Source organism: Colossoma macropomum, unplaced genomic scaffold (genome assembly GCF_904425465.1).
Source record: "Colossoma macropomum unplaced genomic scaffold, Colossoma_macropomum, whole genome shotgun sequence".
In the NCBI taxonomy this organism is placed as follows: Eukaryota; Metazoa; Chordata; class Actinopteri; order Characiformes; family Serrasalmidae; genus Colossoma; species Colossoma macropomum.
In genome coordinates this window covers 1667921-1695254 of record NW_023494792.1, presented here as the reverse complement: position 1 = coordinate 1695254, position 27334 = coordinate 1667921, and the positions used below count along the sequence as shown (strand labels likewise).

At 43.6% G+C, this 27334-nt stretch overlaps 1 protein-coding gene across 1 annotated transcript in view; it reads left to right on the top strand.

Moving 5' to 3' along the window:
* fhod3a (formin homology 2 domain containing 3a) overlaps nucleotides 1-27334 on the top strand; it is a 98402-nt gene that overhangs the window by 61955 nt on the left and 9113 nt on the right. Inside the window, exons 10-21 of the mRNA XM_036577856.1 lie at nucleotides 224-444; nucleotides 8586-8633; nucleotides 9219-9353; nucleotides 9679-9729; nucleotides 13838-14019; nucleotides 16290-16616; nucleotides 17197-18020; nucleotides 22249-22407; nucleotides 22929-23111; nucleotides 24780-24899; nucleotides 25001-25162; nucleotides 26950-27140. Coding sequence (XP_036433749.1) covers nucleotides 224-444; nucleotides 8586-8633; nucleotides 9219-9353; nucleotides 9679-9729; nucleotides 13838-14019; nucleotides 16290-16616; nucleotides 17197-18020; nucleotides 22249-22407; nucleotides 22929-23111; nucleotides 24780-24899; nucleotides 25001-25162; nucleotides 26950-27140 — 2603 coding nt within the window. The remainder of the gene's footprint in view (nucleotides 1-223; nucleotides 445-8585; nucleotides 8634-9218; nucleotides 9354-9678; nucleotides 9730-13837; nucleotides 14020-16289; nucleotides 16617-17196; nucleotides 18021-22248; nucleotides 22408-22928; nucleotides 23112-24779; nucleotides 24900-25000; nucleotides 25163-26949; nucleotides 27141-27334) is intronic.

Genomic DNA, 27334 nt, shown 5'->3' with positions numbered 1-27334 from the left:
TGAATTCTGTCCGACTGTCCAAGACTATTAGAGATACTGAACAGCTCCACACAGTTAGCAGTTAGCACCGTGCTAATTGGTGGGCTATAAGCTTTCATTACCTGTTAGCTACGTTAGCCTCGTAGATAAACTAAAGACTTCACACACAATGCCGATTGTATGAATTGGATTGCTTTAAAACTGTGTTATGAATATTCAGATGACCTATGTAAACGTTCTCCAGGCAACCCTTCGTCACGAGGACGGTGATGACGATGGCCAGGCTCCTCCCACCGGCGGCCGCGATCGCCGCAGGTCCAGTGTGGGTGGGGCAGAGGGGCGGGGCTTAGAGAGACGCCGCAGTCGTAGACATTCATTGGGCAGAACAGGCAGCGCCACCCCTTTAAGCCCCACCTCCCCACATCGCACAAACTTCCATCCATTTAATGGGGAAGTGAGTGAGAGGTAAGAAACCTTACGCTGACTGGCCACTTTATCAGAAACACCCTACCTTCTGCTTCCACACACTGGCCACTTTATTAGAAACACCTACCTTGTGCTTCCACACACTGGCCACTTTATTAGAAACACTTACCTTGTGCTCCCCTTGCTGGCCACTTTATTAGAAACACCTACGTTGTGCTTCCACACACTGGCCACTTTATTAGAAACACCTACCTTGTGCTTCCACTGACTGGCCACTTTATTAGAAACACCTACCTTGTGCTTCCATTAACTGGCCAATTTATTAGAAACACCTACCTTGTGCTTCCACTCACTGGCCAGTTTATTAGAAACCCCATGTAAAAGATTGGAATTGTATCTTGTTCTATTTAGCAGCTGGATCAATATTCAGTGCTGTTGTTTTCACACATTAAAACACTGTCAAAGTGGTGCTACTTCATTCTGACCATGCTGTTCTGGCGTGTGCTCCAGAGAAGCGGTGTTTGAGTCAAAGCCTCTGACGGTTATGTAAGTTCACATGTTCTTCTTAAAGCCAGAACGTTAGCTTAAGCTACCTGTGCTAAAATTAGCCATGCTAGACACGATTCAACGCCTTGCTGGACGCACATTCCACTCTTCTCCCACCGCCCACGGCTCCACCTCCCTCGGCTTACCACCACTAAATCAGGTAGAGTCAGGTGAGGCCAGGAAGGTGGAGTGAGGGGAGACAAGCTTTGGCCAGGTGAGGACAGGTAGGATGAGGGTTGGCCTGGTGTAGCCAGGTAGGGCAAGTTGGGGCCAAATGAGGCCAGGCAGAACCAGGTTAAGCCAGGTAGAGCAGGGCAAGGCAGGCCAGTGAGGGCCAGGTGAGGCCATGTGGTAAGAGGTTAAGCAAGGTGGGGTCAAGTGAGGCAATGTAGGACCAGGTAAGGCAAGGTGGGGTCAAGTGAGGCAATGTAGGACCAGGTTAGCCCTGTTAGAGCCAGGGTGGGCAAGGTGGGGCCAAGTGAGGCCATGTAGGACCAGGTTAGGCCTGTTAGAGCTGGGTTGGGCAAGGCAGGCCAAGGAGGGCTAGGTGAGGCCAGGCCATGGAGGGCTAGGTGAAGCCAGGTAGGATCAGGTAGAGATTTATGGGGCCAGGTAGCAGGAAGTCCAGGTAGAAGGAAGTTAAGTCTAGTGGTCCAGGTAGGCCCAGCTGAGGCCAGGTAAGGTCATATGAGGCCAGATGTGGCTGTAGAGGCCCTGGTGAGGACAGCTGAGGCAAGGTGGGGCCAGCTGAGGCCATGTTCTGGTCAAGTGAGGCCAAGTAGAACCAGGTTAGGCAAGGTAATGCCAGGTGAGACCATGAGGGGTCAGGTAAGGCCAAGGTAGGCATGGTGAGGCCAAGTAGGGCAAGATGGGGCCAGGTGACAATGTTCTCCCACCGTTTAGCACATACCTGGTACCACCTGGACTCACCTGATTAGACCACTTTCTTAAAACCCCATCTTACTCTCAACCAGTACACCTGGCCCTACCTGAAGAAGGTGCTTGTGTAGACCATCCTAGTACTTCTAAAGGTCAAATTTTCGTCCCACTCCTTCTTTCCTCTGTCACATCTCTCTGCTTGGCTCTGTCCATCCAGCACCTGTTTATCTTCCTACATTAGGTTTTCTTTTCCTTCATGCCCTTTTAGTCCTTCTTTTCCCATCATCTCTTTCTCCACTGTTTCTTCTCCATCCTTCAGAGAGGTCTTGTCCTAAGAATCTACCACCCATGTGTGTAGAAATAAATCTGTAGAACAACCACACAAACCCAAGGTTATAGTACTACCCACAATGCTCTGCAGTGCTCAGTGCTGTTCCAGTGGAGTTCATCAACGCTCACTAAAGCACTGGTTGACCTCTGACCTCCACAAACATCTCCACATTCATCTTTTACACCAGCAGCTCTCAAACCAGAAACCACCAGAACAAAGACACCACCCTAAAATGACAGTTTTCAGTCACTGAAAGTCAAATTACAGTAAATTAACTTGCACTTTCACACTTTATCAACTGGTATTTCAGTGTATCTGTTCATTTTCCTGAGACGTCTCTTAAGAGGAGACACTGCAGGCAAGACTGATGATTCTGGTTCCGTCAGTCTTTCAGATTCTCAGACAAAGTGCAGCTAAATCATGTCTGATCTTCTAAATCTGAAAAAACTCAGAATTACCTTTTTCAGTATTTTGAATTTATTTATATTTTCCAAGAGCTGCTTTAATAAACTGAAAAACTCGTTTCCTGTAGACTCCAAATATTCAAGTATTCAAATATGTCTATTTCCTTCATATTAATGGCAAAAATCACATTAATGGTGCAGGTTTTCTGGCTTGATCACTCCTGTTTCCTCAGCTCAGTCTCACTGATAGCTCAGTTGAGTTTGATGAACAATGCTAGCGTCTTCAGATGAGTTCTATGACTCTAGATTCCTCACCTCAGTGGAGTTGATTGATGACTCTAGACTCCTCACCTCAGCTGAGTTCATTGATGACTCTAGACTCCTCACCTCAGTGGAGTTGACTGATGAATCTAGACTCCTCACCTTAGCTAAGTTGATTGATGACTCTAGACTTCTCACCTCAGTGGAGTTGATTGATGACTCTAGACTCCTCACCTCAGCTGAGTTGATTGATGACTCTAGACTCCTCACCTCAGTGGAGTTGATTGATGACTCTAGACTCCTCACCTCAGTGGAGTTGACTGATGACTCTAGACTCCTCACCTCAGTGGAGTTGATTGATGACTCTAGACTCCTCACCTCAGTGGAGTTGATTGATGACTCTAGACTCCTCACCTCAGTGGAGTTGATGATGACTCTAGACTCCTCACCTCAGTGGAGTTGATTGATGACTCTAGACTCCTCACCTCAGTGGAGTTGATTGATGACTCTAGACTCCTCACCTCAGTGGAGTTGACTGATGAATCTAGACTCCTCACCTCAGTGGAGTTGATTGATGACTCTAGACTCCTCACCTCAGTGGAGTTGATTGATGACTCTAGACTCCTCACCTCAGTTGATTTGATGACTCTAGATTCCTCACCTCATCTGAGTTGACTGATGAATCTAGACTCCTCACCTTAGCTAAGTTGACTGATGACTCTAGACTCCTCACCTCAGTTGATTTGATGACTCTAGACTCCTCACCTCAGCTGAGTTGACTGATGAATCTAGACTCCTCACCTCATCTGAGTTGATTGATGACTCTAGACTCCTCACCTCAGTGGAGTTGATTGATGACTCTAGACTCCTCACCTTAGCTGAGTTGATTGATGAATTTAGACTCCTCACCTCAGTTGATTTGATGACTCTAGATTCCTCACCTCAGTGGAGTTGACTGATGAATCTAGACTCCTCACCTCAGTTGATTTGATGACTCTAGATTCCTCACCTCAGTGGAGTTGATTGATGACTCTAGACTCCTCACCTCAGTTGATTTGATGACTCTAGATTCCTCACCTCAGCTGAGTTGATTGATGACTTTAGGTTCCTCACCTCAGTGGAGTTGACTGATGACTCTAGACTCCTCACCTTAGCTAAGTTGACTGATGACTCTAGACTCCTCACCTCAGTGGAGTTGATTGATGACTCTAGACTCCTCACCTCAGTGGAGTTGATTGATGACTCTAGACTCCTCACCTCAGTGGAGTTGACTGATGAATCTAGACTCCTCACCTCAGTGGAGTTGATTGATGACTCTAGACTCCTCACCTCAGTGGAGTTGATTGATGACTCTAGACTCCTCACCTCAGTTGATTTGATGACTCTAGATTCTTCACCTCAGTAGAGTTGATTGATGACTCTAGACTCCTCACCTCAGTTGATTTGATGACTCTAGATTCCTCACCTCAGTGGAGTTGATTGATGACTTTAGGTTCCTCACCTCAGTGGAGTTGATTGATGACTCTAGACTCCTCACCTCAGCTGAGTTGATTGATGACTCTAGACTCCTCACCTCAGCTGAGTTGACTGATGAATCTAGACTCCTCACCTCAGCTGAGTTGATTGATGACTCTAGACTCCTCACCTCAGTGGAGTTGATTGATGACTCTAGACTCCTCACCTTAGCTGAGTTGATTGATGAATCTAGACTCCTCACCTCAGTTGATTTGATGACTCTAGATTCCTCACCTCAGTGGAGTTGATTGATGACTCTAGACACCTCACCTCAGTTGATTTGATGACTCTAGATTCCTCACCTCAGCTGAGTTGATTGATGACTTTAGGTTCCTCACCTCAGTGGAGTTGATTGATGACTCTAGACTCCTCACCTCAGTGGAGTTGATTGATGACTCTAGACTCCTCACCTCAGCTGAGTTCATTGATGACTCTAGACTCCTCACCTCAGTGGAGTTGACTGATGAATCTAGACTCCTCACCTTAGCTAAGTTGATTGGAGACTCTAGACTCCTCACCTCATCTGAGTTGATTGATGACTCTAGACTCCTCACCTCAGTGGAGTTGATTGATGACTCTAGACTCCTCACCTCACTGGAGTTGACTGATGACTTTAGGTTCCTCACCTCAGTGGAGTTGACTGATGACTCTAGACTCCTCACCTCACTGGAGTTGACTGATGACTCTAGACTCCTCACCTCAGTGGAGTTGACTGATGACTCTAGACTCCTCACCTCAGTGGAGTTGACTGATGAATCTAGACTCCTCACCTTAGCTAAGTTGACTGATGACTCTAGACTCCTCACCTCAGTGGAGTTGACTGATGACTCTAGACTCCTCACCTTAGCTAAGTTGACTGATGACTCTAGACTCCTCACCTCAGTGGAGTTGATTGATGACTCTAGACTCTTCACCTCAGCTGAGTTGATTGGATTCTGGCCACTGCCAAAGCAGGCAGCTGTATCCCGTTATTGGTGGGAGTCGTTCTGGAAAGGAACCATTGAGCTGAAAGCGTTTGAGAGCTGCTGCTCTGAACTCTCATTAACTCTAATGGCATCGTTATTATCTCCACTCTGTTTGCTCTGTTTGGTTGTCATGATCCTGTGTGTGTCTCATTCTTCAGTGTGTGATGTTCAGTACAGTTCCAGTCAAACTGTGGACGCACCTGTTTATCAAACAGGGGTTCTCTTTGTTTATTACTGTTATTTTCCGTATAACTAAACTGTCTATAACAATGTGTACGGAATCACTCCAGTCAGAAGTACTGACTTTCTGTGAGGTAGAACTGTTCAGACTCCGCCCACACACACCTGAATGGCCCAAACGCATTAACGAGGACAAATCGTCCACTAATTAACAAGCTTCTGCATTTACACACTATTAATTTCAAGTTTTAAATAAAAACACTATTTATTTTTAGTCACAACATCTTTATAAAAAACATTAAATCAGGTGAGTCCACTTTGGACTGGTATTGTACACCTCTCTCTCTGTGTCTCTCTGTCTCTCTCTCTCTATGTCTCTCTCTGTCTGTCTCCCTCTCGCTGTGTCTCTCTGTCTCTCTCTCTCTCTCTCTCTCTCTGTCTCTCCCTGTCTCTCTCTCTCTCTCTCTCTGTCTCTCTCTCTATGTCTCTCTCTGTCTGTCTCTCTCTCGCTGTGTCTCTCTCTCTCTCTCTCTCTCTCTCTCTCTGTCTCTCCCTGTCTCTCTCTCTCTCTCTGTGTCACTGTCTCTCTCTGTCTCTCTCTCTCTCTCTCTGTCTCTCTCTCTCTGTCTCTCTCTCTTTTCTCATTCATTTTGTCCTTGCATGTCCTCTCTGTCCTCTCGTCCTGCGCTCCGCCTCACCCTCCACAGAGAGGAGGAGTGTGAGGATGAGGAGGAGACTCCAGTCACAGAGTCAGATGATGATGATGATGATGATGATGATGAAGAGGGAGGCTCTAAGCCCGTTATTCAGAGTGTTATCAGGTATTCTGCTACTGCAGGATGCTCCTGACCCCCTGCTGTCCCCTCCAGTCTGTCCTGTGGCCTTAACAAAGCTCTAGAATGATTATTGCTCAGGCTGATCAGCTGACAGTTCTAGATTCCTGCACCAACTTAAACCAGCCTGATAACTCCTCACTTCCTCACTTGAGTTTGATGACTAAGTTCTTCATTTGTGTCAATTGAGCTTAATCAACAAATCTAAGTTAAGTTTGATTGACTGTTCTAGATTCCTCAGTTGAGTTTAATTGAAAAATCTATATTTCTCAACTGAGTCGAGTTTGATTGACATCTATAGATTTTTAACTCAAATGAATTTGGACTCTTCAGTTGAGTTTGATTGACTATTTTAGATTCCTCAGTTAAGTTTGACTGATGACTACTCTAGATTCCTCAGCTAAGTTTGATTGACTATTCTAGATTCCTCTGCTAAGTTTAATTGAAAAATCTATATTCCTCAGCTGAAACTGATTGGCTGTTCTAGATTCCTCAGTTGAGTTAAATTGAAAAATCTATATTCCTCAGCTGAGTTTGATTGACTATTCTAGATTTGTCAACTCAGATGAGTTTGATGAATCAAGACTCCTCAGTCGAGTCTGTTTGATGAATCTCGATTCTTTAGTCGAGTTTCTCTATGACTCAACGTTCTAGATATGACCTGAGCTGGTTTAGCTGGTGAGCGTTCTTCTCCAGTCCAATCTGGAGTTGATTACTCTAAAGTCCTTTAGGGTTTCCCATCCATGAGCCAATCACAGTGCACTGTCATCCTTCCCAGCCTCCTCTTCCCTCACTCCTCACTGCACTCATCTCGCTGCAGTGGTAGCGCTACCCACAATGCTGTGCAGCTTTTCTAGAGCTTTCTACAGCACCCCATACTCCCCAAAACGCTGGTCTGGATTTGGAATTCTGCTTTCTGACAATAGAAGTGGGAGGATAGCGCTGCTCTAATGGCTTATAATATTAATAATAATAGTAATAATAATAATAATAGTATTTATGTAGTTATGAAAAGTAATAGTATTTATGTACTTATGAAAGTTTCATCTCAAATATACAAGTATTAAATACAATACTAATAAAATTAGTAAAAATAAAAGGGTAAATTAATATTTAAACCGAATTTAAAGCTTAACTTTTCTGTAAAGTTTTCTAAAAACAGCTAAAACATCCTTCTGTTTATATGTGAGCGCTAACGTGGCTAACAGTGAATGAAAGTGAATGGTATCAGCAAGCTAAACCCTTCCCTCTTCCTCGGGGGTCTTATTCGTCCAGCACGGTCAGTGAGGAAGAGCACGAGGGGAGGAAGAGTGCAGAGGTGTCCAGCGGAGGCGCCGCTGAGCAGCCGTCTTTGTTAGCGTCTCTGCTAGCTCGCCGTAAGTCCTGCGTCAGCGTGCCGTCCTGCTCGGAGGTCACTCCGTCCCGTCCACTGCAGCGGCTCCCGTACCTGCCGCACTCTCCCTTCCACCTGTTCTCCTACGACATGCAGGAAGAGGAGAAGCCAAACCAGAGCAGCGGCGGCAGGTACATGGCTACTGCGGGGAAAACTACAACTCCCATGATTCAGTGCGATGACATGGCACCTCACAGTGGAGCTTTCTTCTGGGACACTGACCTCTTCACCTTCAGCGAGCACTGGGCTGTTTAACCTCCGACCACCTGCAGCACCTAACGCTCCAGTTATAATATATTACTCTTAAAACAACTCGGCACCTCATTAAAATCACTTTTAAAATAAGACACCTTGTTAAAATCATTTTTAAAACATGTTGCTTCATTAAAAAGAAATCACTTTACTAAAATCACTTTCAAAATGAGTGATAAGTGCCTATTTATAAAACAGCTCACTTTATTCACTTCATTATCACTTTTAAAATCATCATTATTGAAAAGATCGATACTAAAATCACTTTTAAAATCACTTTACTAAAACCACTTTTTAAAACAGATTGCTTGATCAAAATCACTTTTAAGACAGGTCACTTTACTTGGAATCAATTTTATACCATTATTTTATCACTTTTAATATCACTGTTAAAATCACCTTTATTGAAAAAATTGATGTCCTGAAATCACTTTACCAAAATCACTTAAACAGATCACTTATTTAAAGCCATTTTTAAAACCGCTTGATTAAAACATACTTAAAACCCTTTTACAATCCTGTAAGATTCTTCTTTTACTAAATCCCTTTAAAATAGGTTGCTTTATTAAACTCATTTAAATAACATCACTTCACTAAAATCTCTCTCTCTCTGTGTCTCAGGTCTTTCTCTGCTGCTCCATCTACACCCACCAAACAGCAGAGTGACAGGTAAACGTCTTTTAGTAAACATTTTACTATTTTTATTTAATAGAGTCATCGTGTTTATTTAAGCTCTGTACAAACTGCCGTGATACAGGAAATGACCCAAGCCAAGTGAGCTCTCCCATTGGTTAAGACAGGGGTGTCCAAAGTCCAGCCCCAGGGCCAAATGCAGCTCTCAGACAGATGTTAATCAGCCAGGCTCAGTTACATCATAATGACTGTTACCAGATTCAGATAAAACAGAGAGAACGGCTTTTACTTCAGATATCTGTTTAATTAGGAACAGACCAACAATGTTCACTGCTATGTTCATTAGCTTAGTGCTAACATACTATTGCAAATCCCATAGGGAAATTGGCATTATCGTGTTTTTTTCAAGTTTGATTGAATTTTTATATTTATCTTTCTGAAGTGGGTTTAAAACTAAACTCTTTATCCCCCCTCTCTCTCTGTCTCTCTCTCCCCTCTCTCTCTCTCTCTCTCTGTCTCTCTCTCCCCTCTCTCTCTCTCTCTCTCTGTCTCTCTCTCTCCCCTCTCTCTCTCTCTCTCTCTCTCTCCCTCTCTCTCTCTCTCTCTCTCTCTCTCTCTCAGGCCTCCTCTGGGTGGTCTTCTCTCGTCCTCGTATCGTCAGCATCAGGAGTCATTGGCAGCGGAGAGAGAGAGGCGCAGGGTCGAGAGAGAGGAGCGACTGCAGAGGATAGAGAGAGAGGAGAGGAACCGACACAGGTTACACAAACTCTTCTGTTATTATTATTATTATTATTATTATTATTATTATTGTCTTATTAAAGGGGGATTCTAACAGAATAACTTGAATCAGTGCTAATAAAATTAAATTACATTTACAAAGTGATAGATTATAGTAATTTCTACTCAATAATTCATATAATATAAGATAATAATAAAGAAACTTAAGGTGTGTTGATAAGATTTAAAGTTTGAGTTGAGATTAATGAAACATCTTATTAATAAAAACATCTGTAATATTTGTAATCACTCTCTGTCTCTCTCTCTCTCTCTCTCTCTCTCTCTCTCTCTCTTCCCCCTCTAGCCGAGAGTATGTGGTGAACATGGAGGAGGCACGACTGGCACGAGAGGAGAGGTCAGTAGAGTTGTACAGAGTTGAATAGAGTTGTGTCCTCTAGTGCAGAGTAGTGTAGTTATATAGAGTTGAATGAAGTTGTATCTTATAGTGCAGAGTAGTCAAGAGTTGTATAGAGTTGAATGGAATTATGTCCTGTAGTGTCCTGTAGTGGAGTTGTCCTGTAGCCTAGAGTAGTCTAGAGTTGTATAGATTTAAATGAAGTTGTGTCCTGTAGTCTAAAGTAGTGTAGAGTTGTGTAGAGTTGAATTAAGTTGTGTCCTGTAGTGCACAGGTGTGTCCTGTAGTCTGGAGTGGTGTAGAATTTTGTCCTGTAGTCTAGAGTAGTGTAGAGTTGTATAGAAATGAATGGAGTTGTGTCCTGTGGTCTAGACTAGTGTAGAGTTATGTTCTGTAGTCTAGAGTAGAGTAGAGTTGTATAGAGTTAAATGGAGTTGTGTCCTGTAGTGCAGGGTTGTGTCCGGTAGTCTAGAGTAGTGTAGAGTTGTATAGAGTTAAATGAAGTTGTGTCCTGTAGTCTAGAGTAGTGTAGAGTTGTGTGCTGTAGTCTATGGTAGTGTAGAGTTGCACAGAGGTGAATGGACTTGTGTCTTGTAGTCTAGAGTAGTGTAGAGATGCGTCCTGTAGTCTAGATTAGTGTAGAGTTATATAGAGTTGAAAGGGAGTTGTATCCTGTAGTCTAGTGTAGAAATGTGTCCTGTAGTCTAGATTAGTGAAGAGTTGCGTCCAGCAGTCTAGAGTAGTGTAGAGTTGAATGGAGTTGTGTCCTGTAGTGCAGGGTTGTGTCCGGTAGTCTAGAGTAGTGTAGAGTAGTGTAGAATTGTGTGCTGTAGTCTAGATTAGTGTAGAGTTATATAGAGTTGAAAGGGAGTTGTATCCTGTAGTCTAGAATAGTGTTGAAATGTGTCCTGTAGTCTAGATTAGTGAAGAGTTGTGTCCAGTAGTCTAGAGTAGTGTAGAGTTGCATAGAGTTAAATGGAGTTGTGTCCTGTAGTGCAGGGTTGTGTCCGGTAGTCTAGAGTAGTGTAGAGTTGTATAGAGTTAAATGAAGTTGTGTCCTGTAGTCTAGAGTAGTGTAGAGATGTGTCCTGTAGTCTAGATTAGTGTAGAGTTGTGTCCAGTAGTCTAGAGTAGAGTAGAGTTGCACAGAGTTGAATGGAGTTATGTCTAGAGTAGTGTAGAATGGTATCATGTAGTCTAGAGTAGTGTAGAGTTGTATAGGATTAAATGAGATTGTGTCCTGTAGTCTAGAGTAGTGCAGTTGTGTCCTGTAGTCTGTAGTGTATGGTTTTATAGAGTTGAATGGAGTAGTGTCCTGTAGTCTAGAGTAGTGTAGAGTTATATAGAGTAAAATGAAGTTGTGTCCTGCAGTGTAGAGTAGTGCAGAGTTTTTGTCCTGTAGTCTGTAGTATGGTTTTATAGAGTTGAATGGAGTTGTGTCCTGTATTGCAAAATAGTGTAGAGTGGTATAGAGTTGAATGAAGTTGTGTCCTATAGTCTAGAGTAGTATAGAGTTGAATGAAGTTGTGTCCTGTAGTGTAGAGGTGTGTCCTGTAGTGTAGAGTAGTGGAGTTGTGTCCTGTAGTCTAGAGTAATGTAGAGTTGTATAGAGTTGAATGAAGTTGTGTTCTATAGTCTAGAGTAGTGTAAAGTTGTGTCCTGTAGTCTAGAGTAATGTAGAGTAGTGTAGAGTTGAATGAAGTTGTCCTGTAGTGTAGAGGTGTGTCCTGTAGTGTAGAGCAGTGTAGAGTTGTGTCCTGTACTCTAGAGTAATGTAGAGTAGTATAGAGTTGAATGAAGTTGTGTCCTGTAGTGTAGAGTTGTGTCCTGTAGTGTAGAGTAGTGTAGAGTTGTGTCCTGTAGTCTAAAGTAATGTAGAGTAGTATAGAGTTGAATGAAGTTGTGTCCTGTAGTCTAGAGTAATGTGGAGTAGTATAGAGTTGAATGAAGTTGTGTCCTGTAGTGTAGAGGTGTGTCCTGTAGTGTAGAGAAGTGTAGAGTTGTGTTCTGTAGTCTAGAGTAGTGTAGAGTTGAATGAAGTTGTGTCCTGTAGTGTAGAGAAGTGTAGAGTTGTGTCCTGTAGTGTAGAGTAGTGTAGAGTTGAATGAAGTTGTGTCCTGTAGTGTAGAGAAGTGTAGAGTTGTGTCCTGTAGTCTAGAGTAGTGTAGAGTTGTATAGAGTTGAATGAAGTTGTGTCCTGTAGTGTAGAGTTGTATAGAGTTGAATGAAGTTGTGTCCTGTAGTGTAGAGTTGTATAGAGTTGAATGAAGTTGTGTCCTGTAGTGTAGAGTAGTGTAGAGTTGTATAGAGTTGAATGAAGTTGTGTCCTGTTGTATAGAGTAGTGTAGAGTTGTATAGAGTTGAATGAAGTTGTGTCCTGTTGTGTAGAGTAGTGTAGAGTATATTTTTGTAGTTCTGTAATGTTGTATAGAACATTGTATTGTTATAGTTATATACAGTTCCGTTGTGTAGTGTACAGTATTGTATTGTATAGAGTTGACTTGTGTCCTGTATTGTAGTGCATTGTGTTGTGTAAGTGTTTGTAGAGTTGTATAAATTTATATAGGGTTGTGTTGTATAGAGTGGTGTGTAGAGTTGTGTTGTGTAGAGTTGGGTAGGGTGGTGCTGTGTAGAGTTGTACAGATTGTTACAGTCATGTAGAGTTGCTGTGGTGCTGTGTAGAGTTGTGTGGTGTTGTACAGATTGTTACAGTCGTGTTGTTCAGAGCTGTGGTGTCTTGTCTTGGTATGTAGTATTGTGTTTCATAGAGTTGTGTTATACAGAGTTGTGTTGTCTAGAGTATGTAATGGTGTTGTATAGAGTTGTGTAGAGTTGAGTAGTTGTGCTGCACAGTTGTTGTGCATAGTTGTGTAGTTGTGTTGTATAGAGTTGTGTAGAGTTAAGTAGTTGTGCTTTATAGAGTTGTTCTGTAAAGTTGTGTTGTAGAGTTGTGTAGAGTTGTGCTGCACAATTGTTGTGTAGTTGTGTAGTTGTGTTGTATAGAGTTGTTGTGTAGAGTTGTGTAGTTGTGCTGTGTAGAGTTGTGTAGTTGTGTGTCATAGAGTTGGGTAGAGTTGTGTAGTTGTGTTGTACAGAGTTGTGTAGTTGTGTTGTACAGAGTTGTGTAGTTGTGTAGTTGTGTTGTACAGAGTTGTTGTGTAGAGTTGTGTAGTTGTGTTGTATAGAGTTGTGTAGTTGTGTTGTACAGAGTTGTGTAGTTGTGTTTTATAGAGTTTTGTAGAGAGTTGAGTAGTTGTGCTTTATAGAGTTGTTGTGTAGAGTTGTGTTGTAGAGTTGTGTAGAGTTGTGTAGTTGTGTTGTACAGAGTTGGGTAGAGTTGTGTAGTTGTGCTGTACAGAGTTGTATAAAGTTGTGTAGTTGTGTTGTACAGAGTTGTGTAGTTGTGTAGTTGTGTTGTACGGAGTTGTATAAAGTTGTGTAGTTGTGTTGTACAGAGTTGTGTAGTTGTGTTGTACGGAGTTGTATAAAGTTGTGTAGTTGTGTTGTACAGAGTTGTGTAGTTGTGTTGTACAGAGTTGTGTAGTTGTGTAGTTGTGTTGTACAGAGTTGGGTAGAGTTGTGTAGTTGTGTTGTACAGAGTTGTGTAGTTGTGTTGTACAGAGTTGTGTAGTTGTGTAGTTGTGTTGTACAGAGTTGTTGTGTAGAGTTGTGTAGAGCTGTATTTTAGACATTTAGTCAGGTCTGAGCCACACAGCCTTGTTTTTAGAGAGAGAGAGAGGGAGGGAGGGGCAGGGACAGCATGGGCATGAGAGAAAGAGAGAGGGAGAGATAGAGAGGGAGGGGGGAGAGAGAGATGGGGAGTAGGGGGGGGAGAGAGAGGGAGTAGCGGAGAGAGAGAGGGAGAGAGAGAGAAAGATAAAGGATGAGAAAGAGAGAGAGAGAGAGATAACGGACGAGAAAGAGAGTAAGCAAACTTGTTTTTTTTTTACACGTCCCTCCCCTCACTATGTTTTTTCTTTTATTTCCTCTCCTCTTCCTCTCCCCTCCTCTCTCACTTTCACTCTCTCTCTCTCTCTCTTTCTCTCACTCCCCTCTTCCCTCTCTCTCTCTCTCCCCTCCTCTCTCTCTCTCTCTCTCTCTCTCCCAGGTTTAAGACAGTGGAGAGGTTGGCTGCGGAGGAGTACGAGCGAGATCGTGTTCGTTTGGCTCCTCGTTCTCTCACTCCGACTGACACCTATCAGTCAACTGACGATGACACGCCCACATCGGTGACATCACAGGACGACCAGGACACAATCGTTACGTCTTCACACCTGCCCTGCGAGCCAGGTGAGCCTTTATCATCATCACATGAAAAACTGATCGAACCCTAAACATTTAAAATTCAGTAAATCTGAAATATTTTAAATGGAGTGAGTGACAAAAAATCTCATACGGACTGAAATGTAAACATTTTGACACAAATGTGATACTTTAGACGGGTTGAAATTAGAATATTTGAAACAGACTAAAGTTGAAACATTTGAAAATGCTTGAAATTGAAATATTTTAGATTGACTGAAATTTAGACATTTGAAACTGTTTGAAACTGAAGAATTTAAAATAGGTTGGAACTGAAATATTTTAAATTCTTACAAATTGAAATTTTTGAATCTCATTGATTTTTTTTCATTTGAAACATTTGCTAATTAAAATATTGGAAATGAATTGAAATTGAAATATTTGAAACACTTGAAATTGATATATTTGAAATTGATTAAACCTGAAATTGAAAAATTGAAATTGGCATTTGAAACTGGTTGTAACTGAAATATTTTAAATGGAACTGTAAAAGGAGACACTGGAGACTAGACAAAATATACCCCCCACACCCATGGCCACTTTATCGGAAACCCTTCTGTTGAGGCTCCACGTTGCTGGTGATGCAGTTTGTGCTATCAGACCTGTGGAACCTCATCAGTGGTCAGTTTCTGACGTCCGAATCTTTTACAGTGTCTGTATGTTTTTGGGTGGTGGCCCGTCCACTCTCAGTGCAGCAGTCAGGGGTTTCTAATAAAGTGGCCGGTGTGTGTGCAGCTTGTTTTTGCCGAGTGTTTATTCATGAGGGGGGTGTTTGTGGAGCCAGTGAGGGGCTTCTGTTCAGGTGTGTGTGAGAGTGGTTATTAGGATCTGCAGTAAAAACAGATCTGCAGCTCCGAGCTGCTGTTTAAACCAGAGAGAGACGTCCTCATTCACTGAACCTCCACTCTAAACAGCCTTTAAAAACAACTCATTAAAGCGCAAAATTACCCAGAATCCTCAGCAGCTAACGCTACTCTCAGCTGTGTGAGTGTTCAGTGTTCAGTGAGTCACTCTTCTCCTTTATTCCAGCTTCCGTTCTGTTCAGGAGACTCACTTTCAGCTCCTCAAAGAATCTGCAGACACACCTCCAAAGTTCAGTCGTAGAAGCTGGTTGATGATTTTCTGAAGTAATCAAACACATTCAGTGGTGTTGAGGTCTGGACTCTGGGGTGGTCAGTCCATCGTTCAGCTTCTTTGTTTGATGTGTCCGTCTCCTTTTCTCAGTGAGGTTCTTCTTGATCAGCTACACATCCTTTCAGACCCACAGCGCTGAGTCGTCTTCTCACAGTGGAAGGATGGACAGAAACACCTGTGGATGTTTTCAGATCTGATCAGCTTGATTTTCTCCTCTCTCTCAGAGATGAAAGCTTTAAGTGCTGTTTATCTGATGGGGCAGTTTTGGGGTCGACCAGCTCTTCCAGGTGGTTGTTAGGAGACACATTTTCTCTGGAGCTTTTAATCAGTTTTTGAACTCCAGTTTCGGAAACTCCTTTTTTTCCACTTATTTTCATGGAACCTATGTGAGTGGATTATCTTATATTTAATCTCCTCACAAATATCTCCTAAAATGAATAATTTCTATTTCTAATGGCTGTTTTGACTGGAGATTTAATGAATGAAAGGTGGTCTCTGACTTTTGCCCAGTACTGTACACTGTACTCTAGAGGCTCTCTGTAAGTCCCACTGAAAGACCCTCTGTAGCTCCAGAGTTCACACTCTTAGGGAGGGGAAGGGAGGGGAGTGTGTGGCCGAACTTGGACAGGAAACAGAGGATTAGGACTGTTAGTGTGAACCCACACACAATCTAAACCCACCCAGTGTAGCTTAGATATATATATACAGTTACGCACAGAAGTCAGAGACCCCTCTTCATTTACTTCACTTCCAGTCAAAGCAGCCTTTAATTACAAGTTATTGATTTATCAGGACATATTTCTGACAAGATTATCTATAAGATAACCAGCTTGCATAAGAATAGAGTAATCAAAGTTTTCAAAACTGGAGTTCAAAAGCTACAGAGAAGATGTAACAACCACCTGGAAGACCTGGTAGACCCCAAAACTGCCCCCATCAGATAAACAGCACTTGAATCTTTCATCTTTGAGAGAGAGGAGAAAGGTGTTTCTCCTTTTGTTGCTTGGTTCCTCTCAGTTCATCTTCATTTTTTTTAAATAGGAGATTGTGTTTGTCTGTGTGTTGAACTCTGAATTACATGGTTCTTTTACCATAACTCCTAAATCCTATCCATCTCAAACCAGACTCCCGGGCCAGTCCAGAACCAGAGCAGAAAGAAGAAGAACCCACAGAACAGGAAGAAGAAGCAGAACAAGAAGAGGAAGTGGAGGAGACCAGTGCTGAAAAGGAAGAAGGTGGGTCAGAAGCAGGGGAGGGGCTAGTGGAAGAAGAGGAGGAGCGAGAGCAGGAAGCCCCAGATGCAGAGGCGGAGGACAGTGGGATCCTGAGCGATAAAGAACGACAGAATGAAGAAGTGAATGAGAAGGACAACTGTTCAGCCTCCAGCATTTCCTCATCCAGCAGCACTCTGGAGAGAGAGGAGAGAGCACACGGCAACGGAGCAGAGACAGGTGAGAGGAGGAAAATAAGATGAGTGAGGAAGAGGAGACAATGGAGGTGGAGGAGACAGGTGAGAGAGAAGACAGGTGAGGGAGGAGAGACAGTGGAGGTGGAGGAGACAGGTGAAGAGACAAAAGAAGAGACGGGTGGCAAACAGGTAAGGGAGGTGAAGAAATGGAATGGGAGTCAGGCGAAGGAAGGGGACAGGTGAGACAGATTATGGAATGGGAGACAAGTGAGGAAGAAAAACAGATGTGGGATGGGACAGGTGAGAAAGAAAGACAGATGAGTAATAGGAGGGAGGGGACAGGTGAAACAGATGAGGAATAGCAGACAAGTGAGGAAGAGGACAGGTGAAACAGATGAGAGATGGGGAGACAGGTAAGACAGATGAGGGATTGGAGACAGATGAGGGAGGAGGACAGGTGAAGCAGATGAGGGATGGGAGACAGTTGAGGGAGGGGGACAGGCGAGACAGATGAGGGATGAGAGACAGGTGAAAAAGAGGGACAGGTGAAATAGATGAGGGATGGGAGACAGGTGTTTTTCTTAAGTGGACATTGTGGTGACGAAGGGTCCCTGTTCCTGCAGGTCCGAGCGGTCAGGAGGGCAGCGCTAGTGAGCAATGCAGCGAGATCTTGAACAGCAAACTGTTCATGCTGGACATGCTCTACTCGCAGGGAAGTAAGCAACGCTCTCAGGAGGAGGAAGAAGAGGCAGAGGAAGAGGCAGAGACTGAGAAAGAGAAAGAGGGTGAAAGAACCGTGGAGGAGGCAGGAGGAGAAGAAGAAGAAGAGAAGAAGAAGCTTGAGGGCGGGATGGTCCGAGCTTTTGCAGAACGTTTCGGAGACCTGGTCAAAGGTCTAAGCTCTCCGCCAATAGGAGAGCAGGAAAGTCCAGAGAAACAGCAGCAGCCTCCACAGGCTCCGCCCCCTCCAAAGAAGGAGTCGGACTACATCTGGGACCAGCTGATGGCGAGCCCTCGCGAGCTCCGTATCGGGGATATTGACTTTACCGATTTGGTTGACGAGGACGATCAGGATGTCCTGGACTCTGGAGATTTGATAGGAAACTCAAATCTGCCCCCACCCCCTCCACCCCCTCCATGCCCCTTCAATTTGCCCCCTCCCCCTCCCCCACTGGCCACCGGGGTCAGGCCCCCTCCTCCCCCACCCTTTTTCTCTGCCCCTACACCCCCTTCGCCCCAGCTGGGCTGTCCGGAGCCACCGCTCTTCCAGAAGAAGAAGAAGACAATCCGTTTGTTCTGGAGTGAAGTCCGGCCGGCGGAGTGGCAGTTCCTGGGCCATAAGAGGGGCCACCTGTCAATGTGGTCCAAACTGGAGCCTGTAAAACTGGACACGGCCAAACTGGAACACCTGTTCGAGAGCAAGTCTAAAGAGGTGCCCGCAGCCAAGGTAACAATCTCTCCCTTTAACCTTACCGGAAAATCAAATACCTGTGGTGGACAATCTTCCCTGAAGCAAATCTATAATATTAACAGTGTCTTGGCAGAAAATTAGACTTTTCTGCCGAACCACCACCTCTGCAGTCTCTGCCAGGCCATAATCCTCCTAAACAAATCTACAATTTCTTGTCCATTTTGTAAAAGATTGTTTTTAGCTATCGTGGTATCGCCATATACACCAGGGTAGCCGGCAGGTCACTTCTAGCCCTACACAGTCCGTTCACGGTGGACACTACAGACCCAGCTTCCACCTCATAGCACAGCACAACAAGGCACATGCAGCATTGCTGCACCTCTTAAACTTAACATCAGCAACTAATTTACACATTTAAGTCTCTCTCATCGCTGTGGTATCCAGGGTGCTCCGTGCTCGCCGCTCTGCATGGCCACGCCTCCTGTGCGTCCAAAGCCGAACAAGCCCGTAGCGGGATGCTACAGTATATTTTACTGGAGATAAATTTTTGATGAGAAAAAAAAATTGAGAAGAACTTATTACTGTGGCAATTCATAAAATTGCCAGCAACACAATTACTTTCTTTTTTTTTGGGATTTTTCCCCATTTAGTCATATCCAATTCCAACCCCTGGTTAGGACTCCCCCAATTACACGATACCACAAGTGAACAGTTGTTTACAAAACTGGTCACTGGCTTTATTACCTAAACAACAGACTCTAAATAAAGGCCATTCTGTCATTAAAGACCTTTCAAATGTCCTCCACTCTGCCTGAGTTGTTGGTCCACCCTTATCGCTGCCCTAGACGTTGGTCTGTCCGTTTATGAAGATGTCTGTCTTTAGATGTCTGTAGATGTCTGTGTATTATGTTTGCATGTCCAGTTATGAATAGCCTCTCAGGGAAAAATAAAGTTCATTCAATGCAATTCAATTCCTATTCTACTACTTGCTAAAATGTCTGAGAAGAACTTAAACTGGTGATTTTGTGACTGTTTTAACTTTAGGAGCCTCTTTCTTTTTCCAGAATAGCAGTAGCAGATTTGGCCTTATTTTAGCTGTGAGGAGGGTGGAGGATAACAGCAACAGCTGCTGGGGGTCCCTTAAGTGTGAATGTGGCTCTGACAGTCCAAAGATTATTAAGAGAGGATCCGGTTTTACAACCACATTCAACAATGTTGAAAGAACTTCAAAGCAGCCCAACCCAGAAAGCTTGCAGAAAAGGCCAAAGAGCAGAACTGTGGGAAAGAGATGTTTCTGCTGAGTCACATTTATCACAGATTGGAGAAACACTTGCATAAAGTGTTCTTTTGTGTAATATTAACTATTAGGCCTGTACGATATGGACATAAAATATGACGTTCGATAAGCCTATTGGATATGGTGATGACTATATCAGAAGCGATGAATTGAAATAAAGCGGCTCTGACAAGTAGAGACTTTTTTGAATGTGTAAACAGAAATCTAACTAACCTTTTCTTTAAGCAAATATTAAATTCAAATACAAAATCACAAAAGCAAAATAAAAGCAAAAAAAAAAAAGAAATGAACATAAAAGCAAAATAAAAAGAAATGAACATAAAAGCAAAATTAAAAGAAATGAACATAATAACAGCATATGATAACAGCTACATCAGAACTGAGAGCACATTATTTGTGCACTGGAAGAGAAACAGTGGCGACAGCTTTTTCTGCAAAGGCTACACAAACAAATAAATCCATATTAATTTAGATTTTTGATCACGCACTTAAAACAATACTGAGTGCGAGAACAATCCTAATGTTTGACGTGTTTTAATAGGCATGTAGTTTAGTAGATGGAGTAGCTTCTAAACTGTGTGTGTTTTATAATTGGCTGTTTAGCCTAATGGGTAAGTTACTCATCTCCTGCTGGGAGTGAAGAGTTCTGTCCCAGCTCAGAGAAGTGCTCATTAGGCTTCTTACCGTTTGTGTCAGTAATGAAATGATGTCTCTTTGGCGCTGCATGTATAAAATAATTTGATCTGCCGCTTTTATGATATGTTTATCCCAAAAACAAATATTGCACTTATGATAAAAATACCATGGCAGCCACAGGGTGCACTGTGTCTCAGGAATGTAGAAGCTTTGCTATGCAAAATGCCATTCAAGGTGGGATGTGCACCCCAATGAAAAGGGATGGTTTATGTTGTTTCATGCTGTATGGCTTTGTTCACACAGCAGGTAAAAGTGACCCATGTGTGACACAGATGTGTGTCTGTGTGTCAGTGTGAACAGATAAACACGCTGAATCTGACATTTTCAGTTCCGATTTGAGACGCTTTCATATGTTGTACTGAAATCCGATACGTATCATGCGCCTTTTATGTCAATCCAACTCGACATTCATCATAATTTTGTGCTGCTGAGACACAGAAACATTTAGACTGATGTTTCTGTATCAAAGAATTAGAAGACACTTCTCAAAAACCCTCCGTGTTCGAAGAGGTTTTGAAAGAAATGGCCGAACACAGCCGTAGGAGAACGAGGCTGCAGCATCAAGGAAAAGCAAAGTTTAATCATGATGGCTAGGAGTGACCTGCCTCTCGTTTCAGTTGCTTTGGAAGAGGCCTTGTCCATTTAATAAAGAGCCTTTTCGAGCCTGACTCTTCTTCAGATTGACGCCACAATACAATTTATCATACAGCCCTGTTATCTGTGTATAACCTCGCACCTTGACAGAGGTGGCCATTTATTGAATGTGCGTGAATCTTTACCAGACAGAGATTTCTGTACCTCACTCCTCCTCCCGCAGTAACCAAGTACTGTTTGTAGAGGGCGAGTAGGTAACAAACCATAAAGGGACGATGTTAAGTGCCTAACATTGATATCCGACTTGATCCAGTCATCTGTAGCAAGAGGACTGGCATTTTCATAGTTGGGTACATATCTCCTAAAAACCTAAAAACAACCCTAGAAAGGTGGAAATATGCCCTAAACTGATCAAATGAACCTGGGAGCCCATTTAAATAAAGATCAGCTATGGTCCTAATGCCATAAACCCTCCACCGATTAAGGGCTCCATCCAGTCTAGAGGGCTTAAATAAAGGGTTCCAAGCTATGAACAAAAGAAATGATGCATTTGAAAGAAGATTCTGATTCAGATTGTGAAAAATATTCAGCCAATCAGATGTTTCCACACGTTTGGCTGTTGCTGTATATATCGAGGATCCGGATTGTGTTTATCCATCACGGATCCCGTCTGACTCGTACAGCTCAGGCTACAAACTGCACAGGAAGCTGCTGCGTGCTCCGAGCTCTAATGGCTTCCATCCCGCCGGCTTTCAACTTGAACATCTGGACAGATGTTCCGTCACACCTGCCGGCCACATTCCTTTGATGCGGCTGGACGGCCCGGATTTCTGCTCGCTAATGCTCAGATGAGCTCTCGGACAAATGACAGCGCTATTCAGGAAACGCTCACTCGTTATTTTCCCAAAACCTGTTTGCTCACTCACACATTCTTCATGCTCAGACTGATTTTGCCTAATACGGTGGGTCATGTAGAGCAACAGCCGCCTCAGGATCCACGTCACAGCTGCGTTTGGAGGCTGGAAATGTTTCCATTCACTTTGTATTTACACTCAGCTTACGATTACAGATAAGACAGCTGTGTTGTGGTGGACTGGTATTCTGAACTACTTCTTTCTGAACTACTATTTCTTTCTGCCAGTCAAAAAGAAATAGTGAGATGCACATACAGTCTATACCCAAAAGTTTGTGGACACCTGCTCATCCAGCAACAACAAAGTTGTTTATAGGGAGTTTGTCCACCTTTGCTGCAGTAACAACCTCTACTCTTTACACTAGAAGGTTTTACACTAGATGCTGGAACATTGCTCTGAGGATTTAATAACTCTTCCCAAAGGTACTGGATGGAGATCCATCACTCCAGAGAACACAGTTCCACTGCTCCACAGCCCAATGCTGGGGGGCTTTATACCCCTCTAGCCCATGCTGGGCACCATGTGCAATTGAACTTCACTTAGATCGTCTAAATAAAACTTTATGAAAGTGAGGAGGTCAGCAAAGCTAAAGTAAGACCAACCGAACACTGTTAATCACTCCTAGTGTCCATGAGAGTTCACCCTCATTTTTGTGTGAGCAACGCGTTTGAGCGATTCTTTTTTTGACCACTACTGTACATTGTAATTTTTGTGTCCAGTACTGATGCTGAAATGTTTAAGTGGTGTTCTTTATATTTGGCAGAAAACAGCAGCAGATGGTAAGAGGCAAGAGATCATTGTCCTGGACTCCAAACGCAGCAACGCTATCAACATCGGCCTGACCGTCCTCCCACCACCACGCACCATCAAATCCGCCATCCTCAACTTCGACGAGTATGCGCTCAACAAGGAGGGAATAGAGGTGAAAGGACTGATGAGAGTGCTGATACTAATGTTTATGGCATGAAAGTAATATAAACATTCTCTGTCCACTTCATTAGAACCCCCAACCTTGAGTGATATGTTTGGTGTATGCAGGGAGCCACTATAGACACAGCAACAGCCTGTAAAAAACACAGCAACTGTACCTGATACATTTTCTCCAGTCAGTGCCATATAGTACCATGTCGGTGCCATTGCTGTGCTCAGAATGATCCACCAAGCAAATCATTTTTGGATAATACCTGGTCAACAGTGGTCATTTGGTCAGAAGGTGACCACTGATGAAGAGCTACAGAGAATGATTAACACAAACAGTACATCAACAAACAGGCTACTGTCCAAGCAAGCTAGAGCTACAAGGGTTTCCGATAATGTGGACGTGCTGAAGTTTTTCATTAAATGCTGTTTGGATTTTCTAAATTGAGCTTTTCAGACTGTTGTTTATTTCCTGCCGCCTCTGTGTTTGTTTTTAGCAAGGATTTTTCTCTCTCTCCACTCTAGAAAATTCTAACGATGATTCCTACAGAGGAGGAGAAGCAGAAGATTCAGGAAGCTCAGCTGGCCAATCCAGATATACCTCTGGGCAGCGCTGAGCAGTTCCTCCTCACGCTGTCCTCCATCAGCGAACTGTCCGCCCGCCTGCAGCTCTGGGCCTTCAAACTGGACTATGAGGCCACTGAGAAGGTAAGCGTGTACAACGCTGGGGTGTCAAGTAGGACTACAAGACCAAGCAGTCTTTATGTGTAATGTGTCACAACTTGAGGCATCCAAATCTGGAGGTTACCCTAAATGTTGAGATACAAGCTCCAAGTACTGTCCACAAGGAGAACATTCATAGCTGTTTATGTAGTTTGGTTAATATGACAAAATAAGAGCCCTTGGAAAACCTGTCTACCATGATTCCAGGGTTACCCTGGACAGAGGTAGCTTTGACAAAATCCCTATAAATGTAATACCAAGGATAAAAAAAGGGTATAGGTAGAAAGCGTGGAGGTCCTTGTGAGTCTTTGTCCTGGGTGCTGGTCACTCTTAACGTTAAACCACCTAAAAAGGCTTTTTTCGGCACTCCTGGATGTTTCACTGCTAACAGCTCTCTGTTACTGAAGCAGTACATTCACTCTCATTGGCTGAGGCAGTAAAAAGGGTGCAAACTTCATCAGAGCAATTAGGAGGATAGCAATGGCGTTGTGATTGAACCTCCTGTACACTTTGACAAAACCCAAGAAGCATTGTACCTCCATGATGGAGGTGGGCAGTGGATATTCTCCACCCACCAAGAGTTGTTCTGTGGGCACCTAAAATTGCCCTTTTCTAATTTGACGTACTTATGTCCTGCTGATGGATAAGCACCTGTAGGAGCATGCCAGACATTTTCCTGGTTGGTCATGGAAAAGCAGACTAATATGAAGCAGTTTAGGGTCTTCCACAGGACGAAATTCATGACTGCCTGAAAGACAACCGGAGCATTAGTCAATACTAAGAGCATGACTGTCTACTCAGAGTAGTCAGTAGTGAATGCGGCCCCCAACTCTTCGTTTTACTGAAAGCAGACAAGTGGAGAGTTAAAAGCTAATGTGGGTTACCCTGGGATAAGCTGAAACTCTGGGGAATGAGCAAGGTGGAGTTGAATGGTTTCCTGGTGCTCTTTACCTGAAGGAGCCAGGGAGCAGTAAGGTTGCCTGAGCCGTACCAGGGTGTCTACTATCTAGGTCAATGATAGTGGGCTATCTATGCAGGTAGAAGAACCTGTCTGGCTAGACTGAAGTCAATGAAATTACTCACAGCAGTCCACAAAGGCCTGGAGACGGTGCTGTTGGTTTTCTTAAAAGAACTGGACCCTGGAGATGGGGCAGTTGGCAGATGGAGATCTTATTAGAAGCGTCCTGATTCTAGGTGAGATGTTTCCCAACAGTTAAGGGAATGTAGAATGGAAAAGGCTGGGGTTTCTACAGCCCTCATCTTCCAGCTCCGTTCCTCTTGATGTAGCTGGTCCCAGTCGCTAAATGTAGTTTTTGTGTATCACCCACTATTACTGAAGACTGCATCTAAACTTGTTATTGTTAACAAAATCCACCACCGAGAAACTGGACTCAGTCCAGTAAGTCACGTTCACGTTTTCTCTGTCTCACTCTCTCTATGGGCTTACTACAGGAAGGTCTTCTTTCTTTGATTTCCCATGACCCTGTGGGATGCACATGTGCCTGCTCATCCATAGTCCTCTTCTCCTGTATCTCACTATATCCAACTCCCCAGCTGATTGTTTAAAGGCAGGTTCTAGATCCAGGATTCTGGATTTAACTGCCGCTCCACAGATTCTGTTATGCAATTGATTCATTCCTTTTCATTTGGCAGGAAGTGGCGGAGCCTCTGCAGGACCTGAAAGAGGGCATGGAGCAGCTGGAGAAGAATAAGACGCTCCGCTATGTCCTGTCAACCCTGCTGGCTATCGGCAACTTCCTCAACGGGTCGAACGTGAGCGCTACACAGGCCCACAGGCATAAACATTTTGGTGTGCTGAAGAATCGTGATCCCTTTATTCTCACCAATATGTGATGCGTGAATGTGTTTTGCAGGCTAAAGGTTTTGATCTGAGTTACCTGGAGAAGGTTCCAGAGGTGAAGGATACGGTTCATAAACAGTCACTGCTGCACCACGCCTGTTCTACTGTAGTGGAGAACTTCCCCGAAAGCACAGACCTGTACTCAGAGATAGGAGCTGTTACACGCTCTGCTAAAGTGAGTTCACACAGACACTCTCTCACACTGCAGATCTGCAGTGTAGCGGTTAAAGGAGCCTTTTCAAATAGTTTTAATGGGAGTCACGAATTCTGCTGTATCTGTGCTTAAACAACTTGTTGCAGTTAAGTAGCCTGTGTTCACATTAGCAGCCGAAAGAGCAACAGGCAAGCGGTCATTTTCCAATGAAGGAGGCGATTTGAGCGGTGACTTAGCGACAGGGAACAAGCGTCATGGTAACGAGTGACCGCTGAAGTTGAGATTTTCACAACTTCATCTAAAAGAGATGGAGGGCCAGTGTCCAGCACAGCTTGGGCCTAAACATACCCACTAAGCCTGCCTATTAACAGATGAGTGTAATCAGGTGTGTTTGAGCAGGTAAAACACCAAACTGTGCTGGACACTGGCACTACAGGCCTGGAGCTGACCAGAGCACCCCTGATCTAAATGATTGGATCCAAAAAAATCCTCAAACCAGTTTTAGACATGGAGGTCCATGGTGCCCAGACTCTGCTCTCTGAACTTTTTGTTTCTATGGGAAAAAATATTATTGAGCAAAAGTTGATGAGGAACATGTAAACGTGTCACCTTATACTGCAGTTCTACACAGCAAATTGCGAAGGCAGGCAGTGCCTTCAACATGTGGTGGTAGTGTGAGGGAAGACTGATTGAGGTAGGAGGGAGAACTCTGAGAACTTGGGCTGGACTTCTGGGTGGCTTCTCCTTGGAGCTAAAAGGCCAGAGCCCCCCTTTTTAACCCCTTAAAATCACGGCCTTATTACGTACTAAGGCTTATTAAGGACTTCAGTGCAAACTGACTGGATAGTCCACTTTAGATACTGTGTAGATACTTAATTTACTTTCAAATTACATTCAACAAAATATCTACTAAATTGACCACAATTGTCTTTAACTCTAAACCTGCTCTAATCCTAACCCTAACTTTAACCTCAACCCAAGACCTAAACCCAACACTCACCCTGGTCCAAATCCTAACCCCAACCCCACCACTGTTTAGAATCAGTTTCAACAAAGGGTTTGTTAACAATTTGAACATCTGGAGATAATCTATAGGGACTGTAGTGGACTATCCAACTAAAGTGAGACCACCTTAAGTTATAAAGTGTATAAGAGTGTATTGAAACTTTGCGCCTGCCGGTTCGCCCAGACCATTTAAGGGATTAACAGTCGTAGGACTGACATGGGACTGAGGACTGAGGGAGGGGATGGGGTGGTGGTAGGGATTGCGAAAACGTGGTCTATGGGAAGCAGAAGGTAGGGATGGGAATTTATAGGGCATGAGATTGGAAGGAGGAGGGGATCTGGCATGGTCCTCCTCCCAAACTTCAGTAATTCCATAATTTCATTATATATAGAGTTTTTTTTTTCATTTTCATGTCAGAAGCTGGACAGTGTATATATACAGTGTATACATGCAACAAGAGCGGCATTGAACACGCATAAGACAAACGTGAGTGGTTACCACGGGTTACAGATATAAGCAGATATTAATGCCCATACATTTATGCCCAAATCGACTTGTATGGCTGAGTTCTATTTAGAAAAATAAAAAATTGCCTACCATCAACCATTGAAACGTCTATTCTTCTGCCGTGATGAAAGGGTAAAGGTCAGAAACAAGTCTGAAACTCGGGGATCAGCATTATTTCCAATGCTGACACTCGTTATTATGTTCAGGCACAACTTTTAGGCCCAGAGCTCAGTGTGTGATAATGAGATAATTATGAGAGCCACACTAACATGAATTTAAATTTGCACATCTGCAGGTGGACTTTGACCAACTGCAGGAGAACCTGACCCAGATGGAGCGGCGCTGCAAAGCTTCATGGGAGAACTTGAAGGTCATCGCCAAGCATGAGATGAAGCCGGTGCTGAAGCAGAAAATGAGTGACTTCCTGAAGGAGTGTGCAGAGCGTATCATCATACTGAAGATAGTGCACAGACGCATCATCAACAGGTGACACAGACCTCAGGGTCTAAACTTTGCATTCAGTTTTTCCCCCTGATTTTTCAGCAGCCATAAAATGGCAAACATGCACCTCCAAAAACACCGTAAAACAAAGAAAAACACCTGAGAATTCGTGTGTCTGCCGTCAATAGTTCAGTAGTTATGACACATTAAATATTAAAGGCGAATATTAATGTTGCACT